We start from the raw sequence: 18,204 nt of genomic DNA on the forward strand, positions 1-18,204 counted from the left end.
GAGAAGCCTAACAGGATCCTAGCTAATAATACATAAGCTCCTTCTTTAGTCTTTTAGTTCAATGTATTCAACCAATTTCTACCCAGTAGTGAATGGTATAAACTCAATTTTAGACAAGACGACTAACGGCGCAAATCATACTTGACATCGGACCAATTAGTTATTTATTATAAAAGACCATAAAGGGATATTGTAACTGTTGATTGAATTAACATTTACGAGATGGTAAGTTTCCCTTTATCGTGGTGTATAATACAAAACTTAATTTTATAGAAGAAGAATTCTGAATTTAATTTAGAGACATCAAAAATAGCAAGCTTAGGTTCTGTCGACGCGATGGTTTCTATAGAAACAGAATTGTCACATGTTCTGAATGTCATTTTATGTGGTGCCTTTGAAATAAGAATGACAGAAGTCATTAGAATGCACAATCATCTGTTTCACTTTATCTACCCTCGTTTTTTTCGCATTTGACTTCAATTATCTCATTAACTATTGCTCTGAAGGCAAAATGAAAAGAAATCAATTTGTTTAGAATCGAATTTTCTATCAGATACAGTGTTGGTCCGGAACATTAAGTTTAAAATGTTGTTCTTTTTTATGGAAAAATATAACAAGTTAAAAAGTAATCGTAAACGATTTACATAAAGCGCATTTCCACTTGCATTCATTTCCCATTTGTAAGATGCAACTTCTGTTAAAATCGTAAAAATCCGCCCACAAATATGAAAGATAGCGTTGCACATGGGCAATCCATTGTTGGCGTGCTACTTCAATTTCAGTTTATGAGAAGAATTTCATTTCAATGCTTTTCTAAATAAGAAAGTTGGAACTGCGCATGCGCAAACCTAAATTTTAAAACTAATTTACTATAACTAACTAATAAACTAAGATTTTCCTTTGTTGCAAGCGCCTAAGTATCAAATTTCACTTAAATAGTTCCATAGATAAAAAAGTTGGCACGGCGCATGCGCAAAATAAAATTTTGAAACTGGCGCTAGATTTTCCTTTATTCCAAGTGCCTATGTATCAAATTTCGTTTAAATTCTTCCATAAATAAAAAAGTTGGCACTGCGCATGCGCAAAACCAAATTTTGAAATTGGCGTTTGATTTTCCTTTATCCCAAGTGCCTATGTATCAAATTTCGTTTAAATTCTTCCATAAATAAAAAAGTTGGCACTGCGCATGCGCAAAACCAAATTTTGAAATTGGCGTTTGATTTTCCTTTATTCCAAGTGCCTATGTATCAAATTTCATTCAAATACTTTTATAAGTAAAAAAGTTTGCAATTCGGTTTATAAATGGTCGAGATGCGAAAAGGGCACTGTGAATTTTGAATCGATTCGATTCAACTTTTGGCATTGCGTATTATATGGCTAAATCTATGCCCATATTGAATTTCATGCAATTCAGTTCATAACTAACGGAGATGTAAAAGCGATCGAACATTTCTAAACAAAGTTATCGTTCACACGGACAGATAGATGGACAGACAGACAAAGGAACAGACGGACAGACCAACCGGCAGGCGACAGATAGCAATGCAAAATTATAAACGATCTCTAGGATCGTTAATAAACGGCAAAAGTGTAAAATTATGGAACATGTAAAAAACGGTTTTTTTTTTTTTACAATAACTTTTTTTGTAAGCGGTACAGAAAAAATTCCTTCCTTGGTACAAGACTCGACACCATAACGAACCAAATAGCGAAAAAAGTAGAACAATAGCTCTTAAGATAAAAAACTAGTAGCGTCGCAAAGTTAGCGGACGGACGGACGGACGGACGGACGGACGGACGGACAAAGTGGCCACAATAGCGCATTTTTTTTTTATTTTTGTGGAAATGCGCTAAAAATGTAATCTCGAAAATTAAAAATTTATTATTACCAAGTAAAATTCATTCGTTCTTTTTGAAAATCCGTATTTGGTCACTTCTTTTGATAACAAAACAATATAATCACCGTAGGGTTTATAATTATTGCATAATTAAATAAACAAATTTAGAAAACGTTGCTTTGTCTTTCAAACTGGATGATTCTCAGACCGTTCTCAATTTTTTTTATACATAATGGAACCTTAAAACAACCTTTTCCAAAAATTGTCCTGATGATTATTGCAAATCGACTGTGCCTTGGTTAAAAGGTGATTCGTTTGTAGAACTTGTAGGTAATGGTATAAGCGGAATCAGTTGATAATAATTTTATATCACGCCTATTACTGTAGAATGTAGATCTTGCTGGATCTCAGCAAAGATGTTTGCCCGACGGCCAACCTATACGTAACAAATAGGGGTAAGAATAATGTACTGCGAACTCTTAGAGTCAGTCGATAATAATTTAATAAACGTTTGTGTTTTCAGTTCCCAATATACCGTACAAATTTTAATTTATGCTCTTAGAGAAGTTAATAACAATATATTATGTATATGGCACAATAATTTTCAGGAAAAAAAAACATATTGAAGTGGTAAAACACGAGTAACACAAAATACAATCTGAAAATAGAAGTATAAACCTACTGCTGTGGCTATTACAGATACACGCTTATTTAAAGATGGAGAAGCAGATTATTCTTGTAACAAAAATATTACAATACTGATAGTAAAAACAATTACGGGTGTGGTTAAATGGAACGATCCACTGTTAAAGACTCCCGTTCCTTTGTTATCATTATCAAAAACTCTTCCAAATATACCAAATGTTAATAAATTTGTTTGGTTCGTTGTCGCAATTGTTGCCACCACCCTACTTTCATTGATAGCTTTTCGGCAAAACACAAAATTATGTATTGGTTGTAAATTGTGATTCAATGTAGTAGGGCTGTCTTGAGCGTTCCTGATATTTTTGAAGTTGCCCTTTACAAATATTGTTTCGAACACTACACCGTTTGGAGGATCGTTACTCCTTTCACCACAGGAACTACTGCTTTCATTTAGGCACGCTACGAGACTGCAAGCGCGAACACCAATACTTTCTTTCAATACATGTTTACCGCCATTAAATACAGCCAACCTGTAATGACAAGGGACGTTGTTACATCATAGTATCGTGTACTAGTGAGTTACCTTAGGTTTGTATGCGCAGTAAGCGTCACGAGTGAATTCTTCCAATGGCGGAGTAAAAACTTTACAATTAACGAAGTTGTTAATAGACATAGGGTTTCGCCAGGCAGAATCGAGTCTCACACGCCACCGCTCATCAACCTAAATTAGCTCACCAGTACTTTACAATGGATCATACTTGTAAACGTAATTGGAATTGGCGATAGGTTTATTCAGTGTCACATTAATATAGCAACACGAACCTTCGCCGCTACAAGCAAATTCGTAAATTGCAGTTTGGTTCAGATTTAGTGTTTTAAAAGTATAATCTGACAGATCTTCCTTCAACGTTCTAAATTTATTAATATCGATCATACTTTCAATTCCAAAATGCGTACTTTTCTCTTCTGTAAAATTCACTGCTTTCTAAAAAAATTGAAGTATGAAAGACGTTGAGTATGTGCACCACCGTACCTGACAAGTATCCGGCGATAACCGTTGCGAAAGAACTGGAACGTCAGTTATCAACATCTTCGATAATTTGGCACCAGATACGTGGATATCGGCAATAGTTCCATTCGCAAGATAGATACCACTACCCCCTAAAGAGGATGTTGGGTTATTGTAACCAGATGCCAGTAAATTTACACCGTTTGCACGTGCATAACCTTGTTGCACACTCGCCCCTAAAACATGTCATGCTAATAAAAAAATATACATACATCGCGATAGCTACCTCCAAAAAATGGTAACAGCGTAGCCCACGCCGCGGAATACAAAATATCGGTTACATGTTCATCTCGTAATACAGATAATGAAGAATTTCCAAATAAGATATCGTTACAAATGATCACACCGAAGGTGACACCAAAATCGGTTTTAAATGTCGCAGTTACATTACCCGGTGCTACATAGCTTTCGTTATATAAGTTCATCTTCCTATACCTAAAATATGATACAGTTTAAATCATGCACATGCAGTTAATTTGCTTATACCTGGCCACAACAGTACCGCCCCTATTAAAAATAACATTCGTGTTGTGGAAGATGTTGCTCTTAGAGACTCTTTCAAATATGTTTATAACAACGTACATAGCGTTTGTCGCGGCAGCGCAAGATAAATCTATAAGGGCCTAAATACCAAGAGAATTGGAGATTTAGAAAGATTGTTTCTAACCTCACCTTTGAGTAATTGGCTGAATTGGTGCATGGCGATATTGAATCGTCGGGATTTGGAACTTCAGTGCTTACTTCGCTTAGGTCTCGGGGATCGATATTCGCTCCCGTTAGGCCATATTCTGGAAACAGTATTATATCCACGTGCTGTAAAAAAGGTAATTGCATGGTATAAATAAGAAAGCGTAAAGGTGCGAGATAGACCAAATTAGCTATTTAGTTTGGTAACCGCGGAGACCCTGGCCAAAAAGGCATTTTGATAAAAAGCAAAAGCTATTTACATTTTTATAATTGGGCAATTGAGGGTTTCAAAGATCATCGCAAAGTACTACCTGATCAGCTGCATCCTCTATGTAATTGAGGTAGTCTTCCACATTTTCTAATACGCGATTTTTAGGCGTGTCCGCTGTTAATTTCGGGGTAAACTCGACAACAGCCGCTTTGTAAGTGTTCTACAACATAATTACATCAGATTAAAGATTAAAATTATAACGTACCTGTCCGTAAATTTCCAAGATGAAGATGTTTGCATACAAAAAACAAATAAGGTAAGGTATTTTAGAATTCATACTTTAAGGACGCCGGTATTCACTTCACGCCTGTGTTATCTGGAATGAAGAACTGTGTTGCTGATAATAGAAGCAAATTTGAGTACCTAGTGATAAGTGGATAAGGTAGGAGATACAAGCTTTATCAGATCCCTGTGTGAGTAATAACTAATAATACAGAATACGTTCACAATGACTATTTACGAGCTGGTTTTCATGTTAAATCTGGGCTGCATTATGTTTGAAATAAATGACAACGATACAAAAATATGGAAATATTGTAGTTGTTTTGCAATTATGGTAAAAAATACGTAATTATCAAAAATTCACATTCTTTCGTTGTGATATTGTAAAGTTATCTTAAGTCGACAGACAGATGAATTGCATATTGCGCAGTGGAAGAAAATGGAGGTCCGAGGTACTGTCGTGTGTCGTCGTCCGACTCGACGAACAAGCGAGCTTGTAATTTTTTTCACGAGATTCGACGGTATTATTTTTAGCCGTTATGTTTCAATAGTTTCAATTTCCTAATTAGTAAATTCATAAGGTGCATATAATCATTGTTTAAATACTGATATAATTATGTAAGTGTCGCGCTTCCAGCCTCCATTAAAATTAGTGATAAGCGGACAATCACAGTCCGTATAAAAATAGAGCTCAAATTTGTACCTGTAAATTTACCATCGAATAACGAGAAACTTACGACAGTGCCTTTGAAATTATTGCTGGCGTTTATATTATTATTGCTGCGTTGTATTTCCATTCTGCTAGCAATTTTGTATTACCAAACCGGGGCTTTGGATGGGTTTCTAAGATCTAAAATACCCATTGATCAATAGAAGATATCCACTGCACGTAGGCGCTTTGAACCCGCTGACAAATTGAAATCCAATCCGCTGACAATTGAAATCCAATCCGATAAACGAAGATAATGTCGACGAACTAAAACCGGCCCCACATTTAGGTACATGGCAAACTACACGAACGTTGGGGTTGAGTTTGCCATATAAAGGTGCGTACTCACTTGCAACAAAATGCCTCCAACGAACCAAACGTGCCGCGCCCGCTGTAACAAATTTGTCGTCAGAATGTTGACACAAACAGAATAGAATGCGCCAAACATTTTCCAATTTTGATGGGAATGCAGAAAATACCGCAAACTCTACAAAGAACCCAAATTTCCCCCGCAAAATGTTTGTTGGAATCTATTTAGCGCGCGCCTCCTGAATATTTTTTTTACATTGTCGCTTAGTTCCTTTTTACCATCGCCACCACTTGCGCTTGTTTAAGCTCCTTTAGTGAGCAAAAAAAAATAAAAAATTTTGTTTTCGCCATAGAAGTTCCGGACGGGGTCTCTGGACAGCGAAAATGAGATTTTTAAAAAATGTCTGTATGTATGTGGGTGCGTATGTGAAGGTGTGTTGTGTGCATGTGTGTAACGCTTTCTTGTCACCACGATACCGGTCGCAATTTTGATAGTATCGAGTTGAATTTTGGTAGGTAGTCCTCACGGAGATCTGGAAGCCTATTTTTTTTTGGTGAAAAACGAAAAGCGCGTGTCAGAGTTTTCGCGATTTTTTCGAATTTTTCCGACCAAAGTCAGTGAATAGTTTTTCATTGCCTTTGCGGCAGGCCATACAGAAATGAAGAAATTTGTTCTTATTGATTTAAATCCTTCTGCAGAGGAAAGTTCTGCAAGGAAAAGAGAGAGACCCATCAATTGGTCGATGTATGTGCTTTGTCAGACTCACACTTCAAAAGATCTGCGGGACCCGTCGTTAAACAAACGAGCCAAAAAAGATGATGGGTTTGAAACCCTTACCCGAAATCTCCATGAGTTTCAGCTGTGGAGTAGGGTTCCTTATGGTGCAAATGTGCATGCACTCAGTGCTGGTCAGTGTATCAAGACGAATTTGGCAATAAATACTGCAAAGTAGCATCAAAGTTATTATCTCAAGTGCTCTGATAGTAAATTGGACCGGATCCTGAAAAGAGAAAACTCTTAGAACATCCCGTCAGTGACCTCTAAACCTGCGTGCACTCGCCTAAGTGTTGGAAGTAGCTCTTCTGAAAGTGGAAGGGACACCTGCCCCTTTTATGATAAAAAAGTTACAAAGACTTATCCTCTACAAAAAATTGTCCACTGAAGGTGGAAAGAAAATGTTCGATATTTCATTATAAAGAGGTGATTCTAAAATAATACTGTGTTTGCAAAACGTGAGAGGACGTTTAAAAGAAGCTTGGTACTACAAAAAATGCAGATCTACTACTACTACAACATGCAAGAGAGAAAAACAGATACTTATAGGCCAGTAAATGAACGTGGAATACGGCGATACTGTGTAATTTTCCGCGTCTCCACCGAATCGGATGAAAATTTGGATTTAGGTTCTACTTACCCTCCACTTCAAACTTGAACTTGAGCCCAGGGTTGCTTTTACTTGGGGGGGTGAATACCACCCCTTCTCGGGGGGGGGGGTATATAGCTTATAAAAAAACAAACAAAATGGTCTAATATGAAGTCTGTAGACCCAGTAGAATCAAAGTTGTAGCTCATGAAAAGTAGGTTCTCATTCGTCAAATTCCAAATCGAGTACTTCAACGCGAAATAACCAAAAAATGAAGCACTTTTCGGGGAAAACTTATGAATACTTTTTTAAAGTGTTTGAAAAAACCTTTCATTTTGTTTTTAAGAAAAGTTCCTAGCATCAAAACTAAGTGAGTTACGCTCAAAATAAAGTTGGTCCTTTTTTTTGGTAAAAAAAATTGAGGAAATCACCCCCTAATTAACATCCTAATTGTAATTAACTTGAGGAAGAAGGCGTCATGGCTTCAGTACACTCCTCGCGTCTGAAGCAGGAGGTGCTCAGTAAGTGCCCGTTTTTAAAGGTGTCCGCTACGAGTGGCCAGAATTCTCTGCTCAGATTCAGAACCGACGGCGATGTAACAATCCGCTCTATGGACAAATGCAGGCGTGCAATATTTGCCCGATTAAATAGAGCAATTGAAGCCATCCCTCCTACCACAGATGCGGTGTTGCAGCATTGCAAAAGAGTTGCGTATCGCTGCCTGGTTTGGAATCAACTCTACAAAAAACAACAAGATCTTCCATCCCCAGCTTTGTATGGGCGTCATAGGCAGGGACAAGTCGCCGTCGCCGACTGGTCGTTGGCAACTCGCCGTCGGGCAATCTCGCCATCGGTCAACTTGCCGTCGGTTAACTCGCCTTCACCGGAAACAAAATAAAGATGATTTTTTTTAAATATTTAAATCTAACACTTTTATATGTCTATAACTGCAATCAGTTTAGTCATATAATATTATTTTTTCTATTTCGGTGTTACAATGAGAATTTTGTGCAACTGTTTTCGGCAAAAACAGAGTTTCAATGAGTTCCATTGTAACATTGTTTTTGGTAACTTTTCATCTCTTAAGTTGGCAGTTCGCCAAGACGTCAACGTCAAATCATCAGATGTGAAATCAAATTACGTACCTACGTAAAATTTATGCGTTTTCCTTGATTTTTGGTACACGAAGAACTTAATACATTCCAAATCAGCAGTTGACACATCCACCATAAATAAATTTATCTACGAGTAAAAAATTACACATTCACGGAATTTAAAAGTTTCCAAATGTCAGTGTTGTGTTTATCTACGTTGCCAACTTAACATTTGTCAACGTAAATGGTGTTGCCAACTTAAGACAGTTAAGACATATTAATTCTAAAGTTTCTTGTAGTTTTTGATAATTACATTTCAATTAAATTAAAGTCCCGAAATAGAAAAAATAGTATGAAAAACACGTGTTACAATGCTTTATTGTAATACTCCTATCTTGTGGACACTCGTGGCTCCGCTTCGCTACGCCACTCGTGTCACAAGATAGTCGTATTACAATAGGTCGCATTGTAACACTTGTCTTCCAATATACTATTTTCTATTTCGGTGTCAAAAGGATGATTTTGTACAACTGTTTTCGGCCGAAAACAGGTTGTACAAAGACAGTGATTATAGTCGTTTTTTTTTTGGTAACTCATCTCTTAAGTTGGCAGTTACTAGTAAGTACAAGTAGGTACTTCGTTGGGTACTTCCATGTTTGAACCTCAAAATGTCAGTCTTACTACGCTGCCAACCTAAAACTTAACGGCATAAAAAGTCCCAACATAAAACATGTTAGTTCTAATGTTCCCTATAGTTTCTGATAATGATTTTTTTTAATGAATTAAAGCACCGAAATAGAAAAAATAGTATGAAAAACGCATGCTATAATGCTTTATTGTAATACTCCTATCTTGCGGACACTCGTGGCTACGGTTCGTGTCGCCACTCGTGCCACAAGATAGTCGTATTACAATAGGTCGCATTGTAACACTTGTCTTTCAATATACTATAGCAATCTCGTTTCATCATTGGAATGGTGTAGTTATTTGCAGTGTTGTGTAAGATCCTTTAATTCTGGATCTAGATAGAGATCCAGATACATTTAAAAATCATGATTTGATCCAGTTCCAAGAGCCCCCCAAAACGATCTAAATCTTTTTATCGTATGCAAAATAGCAAGAAAAATTGTACCTAAACCGTTGTGAAAAAGACCTTCCTTAAAAATTAATAACCGCCTACACCCTTTTAAGAATTCACACCAGTTGTAAATTATAATTGCACTTCGGTTTTCGTCCTTGGACATTAAAGTATGTTATCCTTTCTTTCTTCTAATGCTAACAGACTAATCCTTTACCCGTACCCGTCGTAAAATACACGGATTGATTGATAGTGATATTTCGGAATATCTTAGGGGGTTAGCCCATAATTATGAAATGTAAATGTATAATGTATACCTAACCAAAAATATTTTTGTAATTTTAGAGTGTTTTGTTTGATAAGAACAAACTGATTGCACTTATAAACATTTAGTAGTATTTTTTATTATTTATTCTGCTGACGGCGAGTTTGCCCGACGGCGAGTTTGTTCGACGGCGGGTCGGCGACGGCGAATCGCCAACGGCCAGTCGGCGACGGCGAGTTGTCCTAGACCCGGAAAACTCGTGGCGACGCATTTACAAAACATAACCTGTCTGATTCACGTGTGACTTTAGTGAGATGTAAGTGCAAGTCCACATGTGCAGGTAATGTAGTTGTAAAAAAAATAAGCTAGTGCTGTGATCTCTGCTCCTGTAACTGTTGAATTAGGTGTTGACTCATGTACTCTGTTCCTTTATTAAGGGGGGGGGGGGTGATTATCACTATGCTGTCCTATTTCGTCAGTTTACAAAATAAATATATATGATATATATCTATTATAAACATATAAACATATTATAAACATACATATATTAAATAAATCGCTTGGCACGCGGTCTACACATTGTGGATTGCACAACTCTGAAATGTCAACCACGACAGCCCAAAAACGTCAAAAGGACGTCGTCTGTACATGATCAGGCACTTCTCGACCTCGTAGCGGAGCAAGATCAGGTCCCGCGCTGGTATGGATTTCATATGTCCATGCGTACCAAATCAAATGAGCTCCACAGTGGACTCAACCGGCAAGGTTTAGAGACGTCCTGAAACACGGTATTTCGGGAAAATTGACCCTTAAAGTTCGGCAACCCCATGCACGATCCCAGTCACAGGGGTACACTTGGCAACACTTCTTAAAAGTTATCTCTGGGTATGTACTTCATGTGTGCAAAAGCTCGATCCAGCAGAATAAAATGCAAGGTTGGCTCCCCTAGCCCCCGTACTAACATGGTCAACGTTCGCCTAGAAGTCAGCAAGGGACCCACTTCAAAGGATATTCTCCAGGAAAATTTGTAATAATGTATGGAGTAGGTATAGGGAAGTTCGACATATAATCATTGTATTTATAAATACAATGATATAATGTGTACGAACCACGTGACAAAGCAACGAAAATTGTAAGCAAAGGTTCGCGTTCGCCTAGTTGGCATGTAATGTGGGGCCGGATTTATATACTTGTTTCACTGGTGCTGAACCTGACGTCATAAATGTGATTCTCTCTTCATTACATTTAAATCGATTGAGACAAAAAAATTACGTCATTAACGTAAGTCGTGACAAATAAACCAATTGATCTGTCATAATATGAATCCGTCAAATGATTTTCGTTATAGACAGATTTCCAGTGTTAAATGCCTTTTGATTAGGTAGTTTGTGTTAAAAGTGAAGTAAATATCATCAAAGTTAAAAACGCTTAGGCAAGTCGACAGTGCAGCAACGCCGTTAATAGACAAGTATTTTAAAAATTTTACATAATGGTTCGATTCGCTCATATCATGAATTTAGGTCATTCCCGTTACCATTAGGTAAATATGACGAACAGAATGAAGAGGTTCGCTAGAACACTTAGGTATTGAATTGATTATATAGGTGAGAATGTTACACTCCGTTCCTTACACAGTAATTTTCAACGACTTGATGGCGTAGAAATATCTGCTACCTCTTTGTCCCGCAGTTTGAAGAAACTGAAATTCACGTGGCGGAGATGCACCGTTTCCAATAGATTATTTTTAATGGAACAGCCCTATGCAGTTCAAAGAAGACTACAATTTTTGAGAGACTTTAAACACAACGAAACTTCACTCTTTCCATTACGACCTGTGGGTTTAGACGAAACCTGGATATACAGTAAAGGGTCTTTTAGAAGAAGCTGGCAAGATGGTACTCTCAAAACAGTTAGAAAAAGAAGTGAGTGAAGGGGTCCGGTATATACCTACTACTCCATGCAGGATCAGAAGATGGATTTGTGGTGTAGTGTCGTTTTTTCTTTTGTACATACAATTTGAATATGAACATTTGAGAGTTTTTTCAGGAATAAATATCATCACGACCTGTTTTCTTTCACAATTGCGTTTTTTTTTAAATAAATCGGATCAGAAGATATTCAAGATCCTTATGCGAATATCTCGACTGTGTGGCAAAAGAACAGAAACTGTATGTATAGGTATGCGTTATTTCAATGAGCCAGTGGTATAATGACTACGCTTTATCTCAAATTTGTAAGATGTATAAATGCGAAAGGCTTACCGATAAACCATGGCCTATTCTACTTCTGCAAATGGCTAGTTAAGGGTCATTAAAATTCGCGCAACTTAACGCGTATTCTTCACATTGGTAGCATACCTACTTAATTTTACATCAACATTATGTAAACAAAACATTAATTTACGAACTGCCTAAACAAACTTTAAGTTACAAATGGTCCTATGCGTTTTCTGTAACCATCATACACTTCATCTCAAAGAGTTTCGGATGCTCTGGCAGTATCCATTTCGATTGTCGGTGCAAAGAATCGGTTACGTGAGGTGATTACAAACGGTGGAAAAGGTTTAATTCATACCAACGCACTTCCTCTACATAAAATACATGACCATTTACCCATTATAAAACCTAAGAACAGGAAAAAACCTATCAGGACCAGATGCCTTATAAGTGATTGTCAACTTGGGCGGTCTAATCATGATGAACGATAGTGACACCTTAATAAATAAGTTGAAACGTCAATGTGACAATATGTAAACCAACTACTAATTTACGACCTGCCTTAATTTTGCTATGACGTCAGATAGTGTGACGAAAGGTTCAGCACCCTTGAAACAAATATACTATGTGATCAAAAATGATTTGCTGTCGAGTCGCCTTTGGAATTTTTGTTTACACGGGAAATCGCTTAGACAAGGAAAGAGAGGGGACCCGTAATACAGCATCCACGGCATGCGTGAATTTGACGCGAATTTCGAGACGACCGCCATATTTTCGGTGGCAGTCAAAGCGCGGTGGCAGTGTGAATTTATTGACATTTCTTCATTATTGATAAAGTTTGTGTGTGCAAAACTGTGTGATATAAACGTGGTGAATTGTTCTGCGTACAACTGTAAAAGTTGCAGTGGTCGTTGTCCAGCAGGAATATCATTTCATAGGCAAGATAAAAAACGGCACGTTGTCTGGTTTGGCTAAATTTAATTAAATCTTCACGGTAGTTAATAAAACACTTCTAAGGTCTTCATTTTCATAATCTTACAATTGTCCTATATTTTTGTGCATCAATAAAATACTGCTTTATACTTCTTTTCATTGATAATTTCTCGATTACAGTAAGCAAGTGATATAACCTGCAAGCGATACCAGTGGCGGCGTGACTATCTAGTTACATGACGTAACAGATATGTACATGTTTGGATGCCTAACCCTTAGGCGACTGATTACTTTGTATAGAGTAGTTTAACTATAGTGTATGTTGCCTTTGTACTTACATGTAGTCTGCGCAGGGCGCACGACAAATAGGATTTGGTCTTAAAAAGAGAGAGGTCATCGATGGATGTTCGAAACAATACACATCGATCGCCGCCACATTCGATAAAGACAAGATATCCTGAAGGAAGATCGTTATGATTAAACCCGTTAGGGGAGAAGACATCTCAATTCAATATTATCACCGTCGTCATCGTCAACGGTTTGCTATAGTATCAACAGCTTATTACTGAAGTACAAGAAACTGCTTAGGGCTTTATTGCCAAAGCCTGTTGTATAATTGTGAGTATTCCAATTCATTTATTCTATTTTATGGTTGCTATTTTGTTTAGAAATAATTTCCCATTCTGAAACCATCAGCTGCGTTTGCCCTCAAGATTCACTCGGAAAAGAATATAGGTACATTTATTTTATTTGTACAGTTTTCAATATAAGAATTATTTACTAAGGTTGTACTTTATTTTCCTTCATGATAACAACCAAACTGATAAGAAGTGTATCAATCAAGATAGATTACAGTTCATTAATTACTTTGTTGGTGCATGATCACCTGTTTCTCCGCACTTAGCCGCAAACAGTATATAAGCTAATGATCTGTCTCCAAAAGGGGAAAATTATGTCAGAACAGTGTATGATACTGGTGTGCACCATCGGCAAATTGTACCTATAAATCAAGCAATTGTTCCCCAGGATTCACATCAGAAGCGCTAACTGCCATTCACAATTAAGCAAGCAGATATATCGGGAAGAAAAAGATTCAATGTGTCCCAGGTAGTATGCACCATAGGGAAACGACAATGTATTTTTTGCGAAGGATCCTAAAATAAGCCAGGACCATCTGGAATTATTTTCTTCTTCCAAAAGATCAAGGGATGGATAGAATAACAACCCCACCTCAAGGCAGTTTGAAAGTGCATATACCTACAAACGCTTGCTGATTACAACAGAGTTGTGAGATAGTGGGGAGTTGTATTCCTCGGGATACAATCCTCATTCTATATAACTTGTCCGTCGCAAGGAAGCAACGAACAAATTATTAATGCTTCAATTAATTGGAACAATGAAATAGAAGTGGAAGATATGCAATAAATGTTTGTTCAAAAAGCATGAAGTCTGCAATATTGAACAAATTGTTAAATACGTTGCAGGGTTCCTCACCAGAAAGATGTGTGCATTAATTAAAAGCGAAATGTGTTGCAAAGTGCTATTGGAGCATAACGAACATATACCGTACCTACATTATACTCTTTTATAATTTACCCTTTTTCAGTTTTGGTCGCTTCAAAAACGGGGTGTGCAGAATTTTACTAAAGGTATATGTGGTAATATCTACATACTTATGTAAGTATACTTTCAATAATATTGCGTTTATATCGCGCACCCAGTTTCCGAAACGATCAAAGTCGAGTCGTATGTTTACGTTTATCGCGTTTTTTGTCTCTATTCAAATAAGAACCCAATATTATGTCCGACAACTGTACACAGGTTAATCGTACCATGATGGCAGTATAAATAAATTGTAATTTCCTAATGTAATACCCGAGCGGGCGCCACTGGTGGTGGCAGTATGATCGCAATTTGCTTCACGCGCGCGCTCTCTATTACGGGTCCCCTCTCTTTCATAGTTTAAGGGAAATCGTACTTAACTTGAACTTCCAAAGGTGACTCGACAGATCGCTCGTTATAAAGTTACGATTATTCTGATATTCATGCCATCCAGTGAGTTCCAGTTGAGTGCAATCTTTATCTGGAATTAAATAAAACTAATCGATTCTATTTCGCGCGTGTAAAAACAAACAATTATTTGACGAAGACAATCCTGTATACATTGACTTTTATTATTTTTGAATTTGATTGCTAAGATTCACTTATTTAGGGTTATTGTTTTAGTATTTTAAGATAGGTTTAGGTAGTGGCATTGTTTAAATACTTGAACAATGTTAGTGGCCGAGGTAGTGGCCGTGGGGAACGAATTTAAATTTTGACTGATTACAGTGTTGTATTTGATTTAATAACGTGTAATAAATGTGTTTAAAGTTTTAAACGATATCTGGTAATCTTCACAACAATTACTGATTTTCTAATAATGGACAAGTAAATTCTTATATATTCTATTAATTAATTTGAGTTATAGTATATTCGCTGTAGCTTTGCGGGTTTGTAATTAGGAATTCCCACAGTATGGTTCAAATCTCATCTTCAATGGTTAATATAGCCTTGTTTACTTGTGAATTGCTCGGGGCGTTCAAAAATGCCCAAGATATACATAAGTTAGGAAAGGCAAGAACGTGTCTTCAAAAATTAAGCGCTAACGACATACCGGCAAAGCTACAGCGAATATACTATATTAACTTTCCAAATTGTGGTCATAAATATGTAATGATAATAGTAAGATTAGCAGTAAAGGAAAAATGATTGAATTCTGTCCTAACCTTACACCACTATATTTACCTGAGTTAGCTGGAAGTGAAAAAGTATAATTAAGGTAAGTTCTGAAATACTTAACCAACGACACCAATCGCCAAGAAAAGAAACGGATAATAATAATATAATAATAATAATATTTTATTATCCAAACAAGTAAATATACTCAATAACAGGACAATATTCCAAAAAATTACAAAATCAAAAGTTCATGCGAGTATTGTTGATGAATGGCTCCATATTAAATTAGTGTGTGGTCTAAATGGTTGTCGAAAATATTACACTAGTGTTGTTTATTGACGTCACTTTACCATATCCTATCATCCTATCATTCGTCACATAAATTGTACAGATTTCAAAATAATTTTCAAAATAATATTCAGATAAAACATTCTTCACTACATTTTCCATGATTCGTTAGCCATCCCGACGTATCGCCTGATGATGGACGAGAAAAAAGTCCGAAATCGATAGCGACTAACATTTTTCAATAAACAAAATTAGTGTAATATTTTCGACAACCATTCATGCGAGTAGTTAAGTAATTCAGATAAAAAAACACTTCAAGATATTAATAAAGAAAATAAATTATAACTCTAATGATTGTAACAACCGATCCAAACCTTTATGAAAAGCGCGGATAAGTCATTAATAATGAGCAGATTAAATGTACTGGAGAACTCTGAAGCACATTGGTCTTACATCTTGGGAGGCAAAATGGTGCTGGGCATCTTGAGGACAAACGTGGGACGCGGACGCAGAATCCAATTTTCCCGAGCACAGGCAATCAATTTTATTATTTAAGAGATTATACATAAATGATAGGCAGAGATGTTTTTTCTAGTTTTAAGGGACATCAGCTCAAACCGTTCACACATTATCTGCTAAGAAAACCGATTGGGTGGATAGACTCCATCTTTCCTATAGCCGCCGCTGGATGTATTCAATTGCTTCATCGTATTTTACATACAGGGGGAACCAAATCAACGCCCCATACTCTAATTTGCTCCTAACCAAGGATGTATACGTATCGGTAAAAGCGGAGCTCGATCGAATAATAAATCCCAATGTCTGAGTTGGGCGTTTTACTATGGCGTTTATGTGATAGGAAAATGTTAGGGCACCGTCAAAGTTCACCCCTAAGTCCTTGATTATTTTCACCTTTTCCAATACAGTGCCAGCTAGAGTGTAGTCGTAGTGCAGTTGATTACGTTTACGAGAAAAGGTCATAGTCCTGCATTTCGAAACATTCAAATTTAGTTTGTTAGATCGGCACCAATTCTGTTATAGGGAGTTCAAATCATGTTGAAGTTTAATGCAATCGGCTATGCAGGTGTTCTGAGAAAAAAATTTGAGATCGTCGGCGAACAACAGCTTATGCGACGATATACGACGGGGCAAGTCATTAATAAATATTAAAAATAGTAGAGGACCAAAATTGAATCCTTGGGGCACACCTGAGTTTGCAGTAAATACAGATCTATAAGATAAGAAGAATATACACAGTGAACCGTCGGTACTTGTAACCATCCGTTACAAAATGTCACCAAAGAGTGCGGCTGTAGCGTGAGGACCGTTACAGTACACTCCCTTCGAAAAATAAATTGTTTTTCTAAAAGTGTTGTCTATACTGTCACGCAGAGTGCATAAAGTCAATATCTCAGACATACGCAACAAGTTAAAACGTCCAAACGTGAAACGCACATGTGCGGACGATAGCGTATTTTTCATAGCATGCCTACCAGGAAAGAATGCCAATCACAGAACACCTGATGTCTGTCTACAATCGTATGGTTTACTATGAAAAACATACGATTGTAGATGTAGACCGGCATCAAGCGGTCTGTGACCGGCATTCTCTCTTCTGTTGGCGAGTAGGTATGTAAGAGTATCTACTCGTATCTTTCGCTTTAATCCCAACCAAAACGAGAGTATGACAAGAGGAACACAAAAGTCTATCTCTATTCGTGAATGAAACGATCTTTCCAAGAGCCCTCTGCATGAATTCTTTCACCGTATCCGTTATGTTGGTTGCATCAAGATCGTCTACATATCCCTCTTCTGGTCGTGCAAACCACTCGTAGCCAGGGGGTGACCATGGTATGACCGCGTCTCTAGGATAATTTTATTTTTTTTGTCTTGGCAACGATAAATAAAGCTCAAAAGATAGCAATGACACATCGAAAGCTGTCAATTTTTTTTCATTTTTAGCCTTTGAAAAAAAGAACACAAAAAGTTAATCTACGGAGGGTACTCAGTAGTCAATGCTTTTTTCTTCAGCCCCACCTGTTTTGCACCTCTTATTATACTTTATTTTGGCACGGGCCTGGCACCAATTACCTTTTCCGTCCTTTGCCATGTTTTCGCTAAAGTCTTAGAGGTACCAAGTCCCTGAAACAGAAATCAGTCATTACATAAGTTCGTCGATCTATACAAATGCAAGTCCTCGGGTTCAAAGGCTGCCCGTATTATAATTAAAACAAAAACCTTCCACTTGACCTAGACCTCTTACGCGTCCCCTGTAAGCTCGCCGCCTTAATGTGCTGTAAGTTGTTCTGTGAGAAGGTTACCTCATCCATCATTGTTTTGATATACTAGGTTCCTCTCTCTCCTAGTGATGACAACGGTTCCGACTCCTCATCGGGGCCAAGACCAGTCGCACATCTTTAGGATTTGGTTCAAGACCCGCTTGGCACGGGGTTTTACCCTCGAGCCGGCGCTTCCTGGCCATCGCCTTCTGTCTG

General features: G+C 37.3%; 1 protein-coding gene and 1 long non-coding RNA gene across 3 annotated transcripts; one reads left to right on the top strand and one right to left on the bottom strand.

Annotated features, from left to right (window-relative positions):
• Positions 1–2,317: 2,317 nt before the first annotated feature.
• On the bottom strand, positions 2,318–5,772 carry LOC116164130 (vanin-like protein 2). Of its 2 annotated transcripts, none has more exons than XM_031478260.1 (9): positions 5,470–5,772; positions 4,716–4,826; positions 4,551–4,670; positions 4,225–4,365; positions 4,039–4,175; positions 3,779–3,987; positions 3,517–3,728; positions 3,242–3,468; positions 2,318–3,013 (listed from the first exon to the last, which is right to left on the bottom strand). In XM_031478260.1, exons 2-9 carry the CDS (start codon positions 4,785–4,787, stop codon positions 2,569–2,571), a joined length of 1,563 nt encoding a protein of 520 aa, XP_031334120.1. In that variant the 5' UTR covers positions 4,788–4,826; positions 5,470–5,772; the 3' UTR covers positions 2,318–2,568. The 2 variants fall into 2 exon arrangements, with proteins under 2 accessions (XP_031334120.1, XP_031334121.1); XM_031478261.1 differs by lacking the exon at positions 5,470–5,772 and adding an exon at positions 4,874–5,131.
• A 7,263-nt stretch (positions 5,773–13,035) lies between these two features.
• On the top strand, positions 13,036–13,484 carry LOC116165067. Its single transcript, XR_004144070.1, has 2 exons — positions 13,036–13,318; positions 13,369–13,484. It is a non-coding gene; the product is annotated as an uncharacterized LOC116165067 (long non-coding RNA).
• The last annotated feature ends 4,720 nt before the right edge of the window (positions 13,485–18,204 follow it).

This window comes from Photinus pyralis, unplaced genomic scaffold (assembly GCF_008802855.1).
Source record: "Photinus pyralis isolate 1611_PpyrPB1 unplaced genomic scaffold, Ppyr1.3 Ppyr1.4_LG2, whole genome shotgun sequence".
NCBI lineage: Eukaryota > Metazoa > Arthropoda > Insecta > Coleoptera > Lampyridae > Photinus > Photinus pyralis.

Excerpts from the sequence above, each read along its gene's own strand:
- LOC116164130 (XM_031478260.1), bottom strand. The coding sequence starts at position 4,787 with ATGAATTCTAAAATACCTTACCTTATTTGTTTTTTGTATGCAAACATC. Across the intron at positions 4,176-4,224 it reads ATTCAGCCAATTACTCAAAG|GCCCTTATAGATTTATCTTG; the intron begins GTGAGGTTAGAA and ends CTTGGTATTTAG. Across the intron at positions 3,469-3,516 it reads TATCGCCGGATACTTGTCAG|AAAGCAGTGAATTTTACAGA; the intron begins GTACGGTGGTGC and ends CAATTTTTTTAG.